We start from the raw sequence: 15670 nt of genomic DNA on the forward strand, positions 1-15670 counted from the left end.
AGTGTAACCATTGTCAGGAAGGAAGTTTCATCATAAAACCAGAGCCATACACCAAAGGTCTGCAGAGGCACCCTGTAGATAGACTATATGTGCACTTGTCCTGGGTGACAGGAAGCCTCCCCCTCCCCCACCCCACCCCCATCCAGCCCTTATTTTACTCTTCATGATGCAAGAGCTTTCTATGAAGGCCTCTCTGACATCCTTTGGCCAGGTTCTCAGCCTGTCCTGGCTTTAGCCTCAGTGTGCAACTCTGCACGTGTGGAGTTAGCTCTGAGGGGAAGGGAAGACACGAAGACAGGAAGTTAGCAAGCCGTTAGCAATGCAGCATCCAGCACTGTATACAGTATTGGCATGAACGCATTAACATGCTGTATGTGTATACGTGTGTTTGAGAGAGAGAGAGAGAGAGAGAGAATGAAATTATTAGCAGGACGCTGATGGGCAAATAATGAAGTGTTGGTGTCCATGTGACTGTCCTCTAAGGATCCGAGTGTGCAGGGGTTGGGGAGAGGGTATAGGGGATTGTGTGGATGGAAGCTTCTCTTAAAACTTAATAAAAGCATGAAAGCATTTTTTTTCCAGAAGTGAGGAACTGAAAAGACCTCAGAGTACTTGCTAACAGCAGATCCGTGGCATGTTACACCCTCGTTGCATCATGCCGCGGAAAAAGCGCACTCGGCTCACTCGTGTCTTCCCTGACGATGAGCGCTGAAGCTGGCAGAATTTTTGCTCGGGAATAAGAGAAAATTTTTGCCATCCTTGTAAAAGACTGCGTGGGGCTGCGTCTGAGGCACAGGCCTTCATTAGCGGCTGTTGTGATCAAATGTCTCATTGGGTGCCCATCTGCTCCAGTTGTTTTGTTGGAGTGGTTATTAATTAATTATTTATTTATTTATTTATTTATTTATTTATTTATTCAAATTCTTCAGGAGTTGAGTAGCACAGCAAATACAAAGTGTGCCGGTATTGCTGATGGGGATTTTTTTTTTGTCCACACACACAAAAGAGCACCCAAACTTAAACACGTACGGACCGCACGGACACACACACACACTCTTCCAATTAGTATTCTAACCTGGAAACAAACCTAACTATGGTGTATCCACTCAATTTTAGTGATGTGCCATGACCATTGATGTGGGAACAGAGAACTGACCTCTGATATTAATGGCAAAAACAGGCAGAAGCAGCAATAGCAAAGAAACAGTAAGGCAGTTTTGGGAACAGTGAGGTTTCATGAGATGTGCACTGCAAACAACATAACAACAGTTGCTGGCTCTGTGCCCCTATGGTTGGTTTGTGGCTGTGGCCTTTGAGCCTCCCGATAACATCGGCGACGATGATGATGATGATGATGACAAAGATGATGATGATGATGATAATGATGATGATGCAACGGCTCAGATAATACGGCACTCACATCCCAGAGCACAGGGGAGGCAAAGCACAGCTTATGCTCAGCGGCCCTCTAATGGACCAAAACAGTTGGTATTGATCAAGTACCCCTACCTCTACAACCCCTTCCTGTCTTGTCTAAGTGGGTCATTTATTTTTGTGTGGAATTGGTTGAGTAAAAGTTTGCCAAGGTTTTGCAGTAATTATCTCATGCGTGTGTGGCGGGGCACAGCGGGGGTGCCTGGTAAATTACACATTTCTCTCCAAACTCCTGGATGGTTTATGGTCGTGCATTATGCATTACTGCGTAGAAGCGCCTTAAACAACCCCCGAGTGAATTGAAATAAAGTTGACGCTGCTCTTTGTTTGGAGCTCAACATAGTCTTTATTTGGCAGTGCTGAATCGGAGATTGTTGTAGCGAGAAAGGAGAAAGGCCTTAATTATTTTGGAGACGTTTTCTCCCCGTTGGTTTGCGAACACCTGGGGTGTTTTTAGTGGGACGCCGGATCCAGATGGGCGGATGCTCGGGCGATTCCAGTGAGAAAAATGTTCTTACTGTTTCATTGGAGAGATCACTGTTGTGTGAAGGTTAAGAAAACACTCAATCTCTCCACATCCAGAAAAAGGGGGGTAAGGAACACACAGAGATGAATTTCACATAAGCGTCAGCTCCTAAATGAGTCCCATAAGCTTTGCATTAAAGCAAGGCCATAAGTTACGCCATCTCCAACCTTATGTGGAGGTTATGAGCGGGTTGTATGATCACATCTTCTAGATTGAATGAAATGTTTCTAGTGAGTAATAAACTCAAAGGTTTACACATTTATGGTCGCATCATAATGCCTAACTAAGATTTACAGCAGGCTGTAGTATGAATCCGGATAGATAACAGCATATATTTACACAAAATGTATTTATTTATTTCATTTTTTTACATGGGATTAAAACAATATTGCAAATGATGTATGCGTCTGTATGTGTGTGTTTGTGTATTTTTGCATGTGTGTGTGTGTGTGTGTAGATATAATTTTCTTGTTATTGCATTACAGTTAATGCACAGTCCAGTTAACATGTCCAGTGTGGTGTTATTATTATTGACAATCCTGAACTAGCTGGGGTCAGGTCAAATTTGCTCGGTCAAACTCGGCAGGTCAAGTCCTTCCAAACGTCTGACGGAGAACGTTGTAAAGCTGCTCACGGGTTAAACGTCTGTAAAGGGGCGGCTGCGTGGTTGATACTGTCAGTCCGGTTGTACGAGTCACACTCCCTCTACCCACCTCCCCACTCGGTGAGACGATGACTGTAGAGTTCCATTGTGGGGGCCGCAGTGCAGGGCCCCCACAGCATGCATGGTAGAGTCGGCCCACACACGCAAGCTGAAGCCAGCCAAGGTAGAGAACACAGCAGAGGAACCCTATTTTTAGAAACACCTCTTCCTGTCTCAACACTTTACTTCTTACCACACCAAAAAAAAACTTGATTGCTTGATTTTTATGTGACTGAAGATTTTATGTAATTAAAGACTGTAAACATGTTATTACACCACAATAAATGTTCAATATACAAAAAAAGCACAGATCCATAAGTTAAAAATATATAGTATAATTACAAATTGAAAGCAATGCAAATATACTACTTTTAAATGAAATATATTGGGAAGGCATTTATCTTTGCACTGTATGACTGAATTTATTTAGGGAAACATGAGAGACCGTTTTGTTTCTGGAGCCAAAAGCCTATGGAAGATTACAGCTCTTCCAGCAAATAGCCTAAATATATGTCCGCAGGGTGAGAGGGCAAGAGTTGAAGACAGGTTTCCTCCATATGCTCGCATGCATCCCTGTGAAGTAGTCCTCCACTATGCTGAAAGAGAAACAGATTTTGAGAGGCTAAGAATTGACTTATTTTTATACCCTGTATTTCTCATTCAAAACATGTACATATTTTTGTTTACAAAAAACAAACAGAAAATGGATGTATTACATAAAAAAGCACTCATGACAGATTCTATGCTAAATTCCAATGGCACTAACTTGCCAAATTCCTTCTTTTTTTGTAAATGTTGTAAAAAATGGAATAAAAATGCTGCCTTGGGGATTCAATGCTTGAATTACGGCAAATGAGGTATATGTGTGGTATATATTTTTTCATTGCCGTTTATATCTAAGTTCTCATTAAACAGTGCATGTGAAACAACTAGTTTGGCATTATCTTGCCTGTGCACAGTAACGTCCTTTAGGAGAGCACTTTGACCTTTCAAAGTGGAGCAACAAATAGTGTTTGCCGCCGCACTGCGCTAATTATGCAGTGCACTTAGTTAACCTTGGATTTACACTGATGCATTTTTTCCAACACGTTCAGATGACAAACTAAATTTTATTTTAAAATAAAATAAACAGAAAGACTCAGAAGAAAACAGAAGTTTTGTTTTCAGTAGTAAATGTGTGAACTTAACAGACACAGACTTATCAACTTCAGCAATGAGTAAAAGTTTGAATGGATGGTGTGGAAAACAATCACAACCAACCATCCAACACCATTGACAGAAGATGGCATTCTTCATTCTTGGTTTCAAATCACCTTTACACTGCAAGATTTGTATGTTATGAGTCATTCTATGAGGTCACTAAAGTTCAGGTTTTGTATGGGATTTTTTGTGTGTGCTCCTTCTCTGTCTCCCATGACATCGGAACCAAACCGTAAATCTTATGTGAAATCACGTATGTGTGCACATGTATGCATACACACACACACACACACACACATTCTCTCTCCGTCTCTCGTTATCACACACACCCACACACACACACACACACGTTGGAGAGAAAAACAGACTGCACCGGCACGAGATGAAAACAACAAGATAAACTAGTGCAGATCAGTCTCTGGGGCCAGAGCATTGCCTGTTGAGAATGGAATTAACCCTTTGCAGTGAAGGATTTCACAGGAGCCTGTACACAAGGAATTACACACTTAATTAAATACAAAAACAACAAATGTATGTATACACCTATTGCAAAAAATAACTGGCAACAGTATCAAATTAATTTCAGATAATTATTTTGGAGAGACTGTTTTGGATGAATGTCAATGTAAAAAGTCAACATTTTAACGTATGTGTGTGTGTGTGAGAAAATTAGCATCTGTTTGTCTGACGAGTCTCTGCCCTTCTCTTGTGTTTCACCACAGCCCAGCACATGCTGCTGCTCTGCCCAGGGATGACCAGAGGCCGAGAGGAAGGCCCTCCCGCAGCATGGAGCCACCACAAGCAGAACTACTCTGGTGAGACCCCAACACAAACAAACACACTCAGGGATTAATACTACTTTAATTATTAGCATCATTATGATATTTAAAAAGTGACTAAAACATAAAATCTGAATGAACTAGTCTCGATTGCATAACATGCTGCCCCCCAACCCCTAATAGCAGCTGGCTTAACAGGTCAGGCCCATTTCTGTACTACGTCCCGATGTGCATCCCTTCGGCACGTGTTCCCACGCGGCACTGGCCAGACCATGGGTGCCTTACCCGAAAGCATCGATGAGCCACCACTGTGGTGACCATGGAGACAGAAAGTGCTCAAACATCATCAGTCTCTCACTATCATTTAACTATGGTAGTCATTCAGCAAAAGCACCCCAAACATCTCTTGGAGCACCACAAATCTGTCAGGCGATGCTTGAAAACTTAGTAATAGTGAGTTTAGTTTGTTAATAACCTAAAAAATAAAGTGTTATATTGTCATTAATTGATCCAGATCAAGTAACACACAGTTGTAATGAGAAAGAAACCTAGTGATAACATACTGACTGTGACATCAGCAGGGTTGAAGGCCCTGACGAGGTGTGAGAGCATACAATAGTGCATAACCATATAGAAACACTAACCCCATATGTGCAGGTGCAATCAGCATAAACATACACCTGATGTTAGAGCATGAATCACAGATAGACCCTGTTAAACCAGGGTCAGAACCATGGCGGATCGGGCCAGGTTCAACTCCTGTGTCCGCTTGTATCGGTCATGAATGGTTTTGAGTTATGTTAATTTATAAGACGGCAAGCTCTGATGTTCACTGACAAGTGAGGTGAATAATGACACACGCATTCTTCCCTTTACGTACCCCTGAGACATAGGCTACTACACACCAGCCCCCGACGTCTGCAGCTTCAACAAGCATGTAGCCCATGTATGAGGGAACACTAACTAGAACCAGACAACATCTGTGTGGCCGGACACTTCCCCTGCTGGTCATGATGCATCATGCTGTAGGTGATGCTACAGATGATGCTTTAGCACCCCTCCTCCCCTCCCCTCCACTCTCCAGCCCCCAGTGCAATGTTTGAGCAAAATTGCCTTTAATGGAGCATAGGAATATTAGAGAATTTGCAGGAAAGGAGAGTTAGGCTTATATGACAGGAGACCATTCTCAACACACTGCACTCTGAAGAATTTGTAAGAGGAATAGTTAGCGTGTTGTTCAGCTGCAAGGCAGGGTTAAGTTCATATTTTACTGGGCATTTCCCTTTTTGGGGGAGAGAAAATGCGCAGGATTAGCTGTGGTATGTTAAAAAAAAAAAAAAAAAAATAATAATAATAATAATAATAATAATAATAATAATAATAATAATAATAATAATAAAAAGCTCAAAATTTGTTTGGTTTAATTCAAATTTATTTCACAATAATTGCCAACAATTTAAAAACCCACATTATTCTTTAAAAATACATGCCGTTCATTAACCACATACAGGTATAACTATTTATTTGGGGCTTACCATAACGTTATAATGGATCTCTCAGAACAGGTCTACTGCACATGGACAAAAACGCCCATCCACCCTAATGACTCACAAAATATATCTACCATTTTCACCAACAGGTCACAGAATTAATTTTGTTTTTTGTGCCCCCCCTTTCCCCCAACACACATACAAAGACGCTAATTAGCGTGTGCTACCCCAGGCACAGTTTAATTTGGCGCTTTAGCAGTTTAAGCAGTACTTACAACACAATGATGTGTAAACAAACACCGTGAGGCGTTTAAAAATCCGCATCTCTTTTCCGTTACAGTTCATTTAATATGATATTACCCTGGCTGATGACACAGAAAATAAGTTGACTAAATAAGAACTAACCTGTGTACAGGTTAAGTGACACATGCACAATGGCTCATCAAATTAGCCAAACAGAGGATTGATTCAATGGCCATGGAATCATTCGTGATCATGATGTCAGCTATGCACAACAGACGTTTCTCTCAACATCCTTTAATGTAAATTCACTCGTTACAATGTCTGTCTGAACCGACACAATAACCTTAAAATGCGGCATCAGCAACATCAGCACCAGCGCAGCCAGGTGACAAAGATCCACATAATGTACACTTGTCGGATTAGGCAGGCCTATATAGGATACTGCCTTTGTCATTGTAAGCCAAATTCCTATTGTTAATATTATTGAAATTATGATAATTATTAACTATAATGCCCAAAGCTGACTGGGACTTAAAAAATGCATGGACTAGTTGCAAACTTCATAACTTGACAAGCAGACATTGCCTCTGAAGTAGGGGCAACTCACTGTGAATTCATCAAATCAACCCATTAATGCGCTTGAACGGCAACTCTACCAGCCAAAGGCTATGCAACTTGAGCTTTTCAAAAGACTATGAGTGTATTTGAAACATTTGTTGAAGGCCATCCTTCTTCCTATCTTGACATGACAAATTAGAGCAAGCAGTCGGAGAGGAGGAAGACAGAACTCGCAGATAGGCAATTAAGTAGGAACAGGGCGCACTTACCCTACATAGTTGTCGAAATGTCATATTTTATTGGAACAAACACCTTAATAACTTAAGTCAAGTCGGAGACTGTCCCTACCAAAAGTGAAGGGCCTATGAAGACATAGCCTATTCATCTCAACTACACTAGGTTTTCCACGGACGATGTGGCAATGGTCTAAACTACTTGCAGAGTAGCTGTGTCTTACAGATGCATAGCATTTAAAAAACAGAAGGCAGAAAAATGTGGATAGAAAACCCGTCTACACTATGCAAACCGGCCGAGAGGGTATAGGCCACTGCGACACCAGTTTAACTTCTCAGCGGATACTTGAGTGATTTAGTTATAGGCCTACTTAATTATATCAAATATATTATGACATTATTACGTTATAAAGTTCATTCGTGTTATACTTTGGCAGTAGAAGTAAGTCTGAAGCATTCTTAAGTCCATCACATAAGCTAGGCCAAAACTGTTCAGATGTATATTCCAATGTTAATGGAGTTTAGGCTACCTGACATTCACCTGCTACAGAAACCGAAGACAAATAGGCCCGATGGGCCACTAAAACACATTTTAGCAGTCGGCTAGTCCAGGAAGGCAAAAACGTTCTGCTATGCTGTTTAAATAAGTTGAAATGTAGAACTAACATACTATAACAATAGGCCTACATTATTTTTGTGAAACCTGTTTTGGTATGGGCGACATGGCCTTAGACCGTCTGTGTTAATACATGTACTCTACACAAGTGTCAATCAATTACTGTCCACTGCTACAGTATGCAAACCTTTAAACTCTCACCAATGCACCGCTTTTCACATCCAACATGAAGCAACCTACAGATGTCATTATCCCTGCGAAGTGAGTCCAACGTGTAAGCTTTGTGGGGAACATACCGAAAGAATGAAAGTGATTGGTAAAAATCAGTCACGTCCAACAAAAACAGATGAACCTATGAGGAAATTGCCTTGGTTTTACAGTTGAACCAAATGAGTAACAATGCAATGCCTTCCACGGCAGCACAACGAAAATTTCAATATCTCAAAGATCGCGGGTATTAGTCTTCTAGTTCCAACCACGTTACAAGTAACCTACTCACAAATTCAGTTCGCACAAGCGCATCAAAATAACAATTATGCGCGATCCATGGCTAAAGAGAGCGTTTTACTCGCATCAAACTGGGCGACAATAGCCTGTAGCCTATCAATAAAAGTTCCTTGGGTTAAACAACAGCTTTCTATCACCGTCTTAAGGAGCATAAATAATTTCCCACCAACACACAAGCGCGCTCAAAGGTCGGCAATATACATCTGTTGTGAAAATAAGAATAAAAATACCACGGGAGAAATAAAAAGCCTACTGTAAGAAATAAGAAACGAATGTCCGTGTGAATAACCGCTCCGCATTTGTTCTGTACAGGTTATGACTGTGGGTTTAATACAGGAAAGGCTACAAATGGACACTTTGCTTATGTCATGGAATAGCAAATTAGTTCTGAGAATATTGAGGCTGGGCTACAGGCACGGCTTACGTAGCCAAATCGTCTGCCCATGTGACCGTCTATCCATGGGATCCTCCAAGTGAAAGGGAGAATGTATTGGCCCTGGCTGATATTTTTCACAAAATATAGTACAATTTGGCAATTTATATTAACAGTTTCGTGCTTTATTTCGATTTTTCACGTATTATTATTGAAGTTGAGTAGTACCATCTTCTAAAAGAAATCAAAGCATATGTAGTTATAAGCGCAACGAAATTGTGTCACTCCCCTGCCTTCCACAAATGGTATAGTCACAAGCTCAAATTCCGAGAATTGAGCTCTCCTGATTCTTAGAACTGGGGTTCTTAGAAGTGGTGATGCAAGAAGTTTCTAGGAAAGCACTACCAGGTGATTATTCTAAATTATTTTCTTCATCTGTAATCTGGCGCGATGTTGCTCGTGTGCTCTCAGGTTATGGGTCTCGAAAATGACATAGGTATACCTTTTTCGAATTGTATTTTTAAGGTCTCTATTTCGAATAGTGTTTTACTCAGTCATATGCTTAGGAATACAGTTAGTGTGGAGAGTGTTGGTTATTGACAATGCTCTGAACTGATCCACCTATCTTCCCTTGTCTGAAGCCCCGCTGTCTTCTCTCTCAACGCGGTGGCTCAACCACGGCAAGTCGGGAGGCGTAGGGAAGAGGTTGCTCTTTTCGACGGAAACAGAAAATATAAAAGATGGGGTTTTCAGTATCTTACCCCGAGCTGTCAGATACGGGGGGCACTTACAAATAAACAAGTTGTGTAAAGTGTTCCGAAAAGTGATACTTGAACTATATGTAATTAACTTTGGATCACGAATTGTGGAGGCAGATTTTTCTTTTTGCGCGCAACGATTGCTTGTGTGAACATAAATTATGTTGCGTATTTTCTGAGATTTCATCGGGTAGGCTACAGTGTGGGACGGGTCAGGGAGATTTCAGAAAGCCATCATCTGTGTGTCGTTGTATGTTATGCTAACTCGAAGTTTTGAGAGTAGTGGCATTTTGAAACCTGGTTTGATGTGTAGCAGAAACAGTTTTCGTAAAATGTGTTTGTTACATAGCCTATCTGGTAATAAGTTGTTTCTGCGTAACTACCTAGCTTTAGTCTTCATGACAACCTTGTTTTTTTTCACTTTGCTGGTAGCTTTCCACTGTCGCAGAAGTGTGAGTAGGTTTGACATTGCGCTCCAGAAAAGGAGTTGGAAACATTGCTGTAATATAAGATTATTTATAAAGCAACTGATCTTCGTCCTGCAGTATCACACTCCTCACAGTTTATAAATCTCCTGCAAAGGTTTTCGTGCCCTGATATTAAAAAAAGTTAAGAACACTTTTAGAGGAACAAACTGTCACTGCCGTGCAACAGCTCGCGGGCGTTCCTGAAATCGCCTGCTAAAAATGTAGGCTCGTGCGTCAGGCAAAATACTTTTGAGCTTCAGAACTCAATGTGTTATTCGCACATTAATAACTGTTCAAATATCAGTTGGGTTAAAAAATGGGTTAAATAATTATACCTCACCCTGACCTTTATAAAGTGTGAGGCAGATAACTCTTATTGAGTAAATGCTCTTTGATATTTCAGCGCTTGAGTGACAGATTTAAAAACGGAGCCTATTTCAAGGTGTTTGGTGACAGCTCCTGCCGATACTTTTCCATTGAAGGGAGGCGGTCATAAATATCTGCTCCGTGTTGCGTGTTACGAAGGACTCAACAAGCTATTCTTGGAGATAGCCTACCTGTTCGATTTTAAGTTCATGGAAGACTGTGCAAGAGAATGTGTTAACTCTCATTTTCCGATGTCGTATGCAAGTTGCATGTGTGCTCTTGTAGAACATTTATAGAGATTGAATGACAAAGTTAAATGCACACGAAATGTAGATTGTCCATGGAGTATTTTCTTGTCAAAATTATATCAGGGGGCTTTGACAGCTAAAGTCGCACAAACTCCAAAACTGGCTACCCACTTTGTTTTTATTTTTCTATCGCGGAATATTTTGGTAGAACAATGCGGTGCTGACATCTTGTGGCAGTTAAGATTGAGAAATTAAATAGAAATTAAACTAAAACCGTTACCAAGGTTTAAAAGGTTGTGTTACTCTCGCAATGTTAAGTTGTGGCGGCACAAAGACGCCTAATACAGAGTTATAGCCTATTTAAGAAAAAAAAAAAAAAAAAAAATATATATATAAAATATATATATATATATATATATATATATATATATCAATGGAATAAAATGTTGTTATGCTGATGTTGTCAAAGTTTTTATAGTGCACAGTGGCTCCTCGTCTAGCCATAGTAGGCTATTTAGACGGGTCTTGCTTGTCAGGTGAATAGCCTATGCATGCAGGTATACATTTGCTGCGTTGGCTATTTAAAGTTTAATTAATAGCAAACGCATGTCTATGATGAAGCTGTTTATCGTTATATAGCCAATGGAAACTGAATCCCGCACCGAGACCGAATGTAACTTGTAACATGTGAGAAATGCTCAGATGGCGCAATTATTTAAAGACGCCCGTGTTTCCCGGTGCATGTGCTGAAAGCAAGGTGTATTACTCCTGTAAGCACCATTTTCACTGTAGTAATCTTCAAATTGCTCAGCCAAGAACCTGAAGATAAAGTAAAACACGGGCAAAGATTTCTTTAATAAGACTGGTAAACATTTCTGGTTTAATTTCTGGTGCAAGCTATGGGAGTCATAATGCTGTTGTCTATGTCTTGTTTACTGCCCACCACTTTTACATGCGTGTCTTCCACTTGAAATCATGTGTTACTCCCATAAAATCACTTTCAGTTCTCCAGTTGTCATTCGTAATAATGTAGGCTAGCCTACAAGTGTTTTGCCAAACGCGGACTGTTTGGCGTCTAACCAGCTGTTTGTGCATTTATTCACAACATAGTCCTTCACGGAGCCCATCACGAGACAACTTGGACCTATTTTCATATAGCCCAGTTTGTGTCAGCGAGGAATGTTAACAAATGATGGAGATTTTAGGCTACTCGCTACAGCCAAATAAAAAAAGGAAATCAATAACAGAAAGAAAACGCTCGCTGATTTACGCAAGAGTTGCAAGTTAGAGAAACTTAATACAGTGGGGCAAAATACTTTATGCCTGCTCTTACGACAGAGTGTAAAATCACTGACCTAACTGTACACCCTAGAAGCATCCAGCGGTTGACGCGGTTGTGGTTCCATTGCACGATGTTTGGCGCCATCTAATGGCGTAAAACAGGATTGTCATACACGGCCGTGCATCTATCTACAAAGGGATCTTTGTTGTTCTCAATTTGATGGACTGTCCCTCCTTGTATTGGTTCTGTTTGTTTTAAAAAAAGAAGGAAAAAGCATTTAAATGCAGTCCTTGTGTAGAATGTATTCATGGACTTGTTATTCATGTCCTAAAGTTCAGGCTTACTCCAACTTATACATGTAATGTATTTAGCCCTGAGCAATGCCCATTATACATGTTCTGCAAATAAAAGTTACTGACTTTACAGGTTTGCCCCTTTTGTTTTAATGAGGCCTGTTCTGTTCCTTACTTTACAGATCTTGACAAAATGGCTTGCGCAGCTGACAGCTGCATCCAATTCACACGGCACGCGAGTGATGTTCTGCTCAACCTTAACCGGCTGCGCAGCAGGGACATCCTCACAGATGTCACCATTCTGGTCAACAGACAACAGTTTCGCGCTCACAAGACCGTCCTCATGGCCTGCAGGTTGGTCGCAAGTACATGTTTACACTGGTTTGGTTGTGTTTTGTTTGACAGACGCGTGTGGGGTTGTTTAAATCATGGGATATTTCCCAGAATGCAGTATAAGTGGTCTGTTCCCCTGCTCTTCTGTAGTGGGCTCTTTTATACCATCTTCACGGATTCACTCAAATGCAACCTGAACGCCATCAGCCTGGACCCTAAAGTGGATCCAGAGGGCTTCGCCATCCTCCTGGAATTTATGTACACGTCCCGGCTGACGCTGAAGGAGAGCCTCATCATGACTGTCATGAACACAGCCATCTACCTGCAGATGGACCATGTCGTCGACACCTGCCACAGATTCATTAAGTCCAGGTAGGGCCGATACACCTCTGCTCTCCGAGTCTGTGCTGTGTTGTGCTTTATCAGGTAGAGTCCAGAGTCTCTAGATCTCTGTCTTACCATTCTTCTTTCTCTCTCCCTTTCTATTACAGTGACTCCTCTCTCAAACTGCCAAGAGAGGACTTCCTGGTCAGTCCCTTGCTGTTACCTCAGGATGTCCACAGCTACAGGCCGCATGACATGGCGGAGAACCTCCCCAGCAGAGTGACCCCCTTCAGGGACGGGAGGCCATACGGCTCTGGGATGTTCAACGCGGTCAACACTCCGGTCAGCAGCTCCTACCACCTGTACAGCCAGTTCCCCGTGCAGGGCTTCCCCTTTCCCCTCTGCAAACTGGCCGACACCAAAAACACATTTGCGGACTTCTCCAAGCCGGGAGTGATCCACCACAAGCACTGTCCACCGCCACCGGCAGAGAACCCGAGCGCGGCGGTGCTGGCCGAGTACTCGCGGGTGGCCACTGGGGGCAGCGTGGCTGGCGTGTGCCACCCAGGCGCTTACTCCTCTCGGGAGCTGGTGCGCGATGAGGAGATGAAGAGGGAGAGCCTGGAGGGGGTGGTGCAGTCCATCGGCATGAGCTCCAGGAAGCACGGCTACCCCAGCCTGGCGACCGAGCAGCAGGCGCAGCAGCAGGCACAGCAGGGGCATCACGGACAGGGGCATCAGGGACAGAAGGAGGCAGGCAAGGAGCAGGGGCCAGCAGCTGAGGAGGACATGGGCCACCAGCACTACCCTATCGGCATGTCCGCCAGCGGCCGCAAGGCACTGGTAAGCAGCCCGCAGAGCCCGCTCAAGTCCGACTGCCAGCCCAACTCGCCCACGGAGTCCAGCAGCAGCAAGAACGCAGCCCTGTCGCAGGCCATCCGGCCACTTGCCACCCAGGGCTCACAGGACCCCAAGGCCCGCAACTGGAAGAAGTACAAGTTCATCGTGCTGAACCAGAGCACCAAGGAGGAGGAGGTCAGTCCCCGCGATGCGGACATGCGCTCACCCCAGCGCCTTGGACTGCCGCCCTTCTTGCACCCCGCGGACTCCGAGCACCCAGACTCGGTGCAGTCCGGCACCAAGATCACCGAGCACGCGGAGGACTTCCACGTGCCCCAGGCTAGCCGTCTCAACAACATCATTAACAGGTAAGCTCTCTTTCTCTCTCTGTCCTCCTTAAAAGTGACAGCCAGCTGTCGGCTGTAAGTAGGTGCAGTATAGTAGAGGGCCCTCATCGCTAATGTAACTTAGAAGACAAATGTAGTCTTGGAATCGACAGAATTGCCCTCAGCCTTTCTCTATGCATTTGCCCGCCGTGGAATATTGAGGGTTTTTGGGAGTTTTTGTCAAATGGTACCCCCTCCCATGGCCCCCTTTTCTAAAGCCAGATTGAATTTTACTCATCCACCCCAATCCTCTTAGCACACTGAGGATTTACCTCGCAGCCTAGCGGTGTGAAATTCATTGAATGTCTCGTGAATTTCAAAGCGGGATGGCAGCAGTCATATCAGTGGTTCTGGTGGAGAGATATCAGGGAAATGACGTTTGACTTTTTTTCTCCCCCCCCTCTTTTCTCTTACCCTCCTTCTTCCTCTCTCCCTCCTTTCTTGTGGTGTGGGTGCTAGGACCCTGGAGGGATCCCAGCGGAGCAGTGACAGCCACTCGTCTCTGTACATGGGTCACTTAAAGTGCACGTCCTGCGGTTCCCAGTCTCCGCGCCACTCTGAGATCTGCCCAAACACTGCCTCGCGCCTGGCCGAGGAGATGGCCGAGATGCACTCCGAGTACTCCGACTCCAGCTCTGGTAAGAATCCCCTCCCAGTCAGCAGACGCCGTGCCGGTTATCGGTTTTAAGAAGGCATTTGAGCAGAATTAGCAGCTCTTGTTGTGGTGTTTTTTTTCAACCTATCGCCACTTATGAGGCATTTCTCTCCCCCTCTTCCTCTCTCCCCGGCCCCCTTCTCCTCTCCTCAGTAGAAAACGGTACATACTTTTGCAACGAATGTGACTCAAAGTTCACAGAGGAGGAGGCACTGAAACGCCACATGCTTCAGGTCCACAGTGACAAGCCATACAAATGTGACCGCTGCCAGGCTGCTTTCCGCTACAAAGGAAACCTCGCCAGCCACAAGACGGTTCACACAGGTACGCAGACAACACCAGCCACAGCTCACCCTTTACATGTCTTTTACATCATGTTTTCATCAGCAAACAATGAACATGTGTCTCATTTCTGTCTTTAATTTCTGTCACTTCAGGAGAGAAGCCGTATCGCTGCAACATTTGCGGTGCTCAGTTCAACAGACCAGCCAACCTCAAGACTCACACGCGCATCCACTCAGGGGAAAAGCCATACAAGTGTGAAACCTGTGGGGCGCGTTTTGTGCAGGTGGGTGAGAGAGAGAGAGAGAGAGAGAGAGAGAGAGAGAGAGAGAGAGAGAGTGTGTGTGTGTGTGTGTGTGTGTGTGTGTGTGTGTGGAGACCTCCAATGTGTAGCCAGCTCTCATGTTTGTATATTAGCGGCTTGTTTACCTAGCTCTCTTGTCTAGCCTTAACATGAGTGAGGAAGCTAACGCTGCTGCTGTGGGGTTTTTTGTCTCTCAGGTGGCACACCTGCGGGCCCACGTGCTGATCCACACGGGAGAGAAGCCATACCCCTGTGAAATCTGTGGAACGCGCTTCCGTCACCTGCAGACCCTGAAGAGCCACCTACGCATACACACAGGGGAAAAGCCCTACCATGTAAGCATTCTTCAGAGACCGCTTGCTCATGCTGCTCACAAAGCTCTGCTTGAGAAGTGTGTACTGCCTGATTTAATCGGTTAATTGTGGTGATAAGTTCAATGCATTGAACTTATTTCTGTTATTTTTCTCTGG

At 43.6% G+C, this 15670-nt stretch overlaps 1 protein-coding gene across 5 annotated transcripts in view; it reads left to right on the plus strand.

Annotated features, from left to right (window-relative positions):
- Positions 1-15670, plus strand: part of bcl6aa (BCL6A transcription repressor a) — a 28758-nt gene that overhangs the window by 12142 nt on the left and 946 nt on the right. The window contains exons 2-9 of one of the 5 annotated variants that reach the window (XM_048252264.1): positions 4586-4678; positions 12259-12430; positions 12560-12781; positions 12901-13941; positions 14419-14597; positions 14768-14938; positions 15052-15182; positions 15398-15535. In XM_048252264.1, the coding sequence (XP_048108221.1) occupies positions 4586-4678; positions 12259-12430; positions 12560-12781; positions 12901-13941; positions 14419-14597; positions 14768-14938; positions 15052-15182; positions 15398-15535 (2147 nt within the window). Of the gene's footprint in view, positions 1-4585; positions 4679-8909; positions 9071-9124; positions 9159-12258; positions 12431-12559; positions 12782-12900; positions 13942-14418; positions 14598-14767; positions 14939-15051; positions 15183-15397; positions 15536-15670 lie in introns of those variants that run through there. The other 4 variants (XM_048252265.1, XM_048252268.1, XM_048252266.1 and 1 more) reach the window with 4 other exon arrangements.

This window comes from Alosa alosa, chromosome 9, assembly GCF_017589495.1.
Source record: "Alosa alosa isolate M-15738 ecotype Scorff River chromosome 9, AALO_Geno_1.1, whole genome shotgun sequence".
NCBI lineage: Eukaryota > Metazoa > Chordata > Actinopteri > Clupeiformes > Clupeidae > Alosa > Alosa alosa.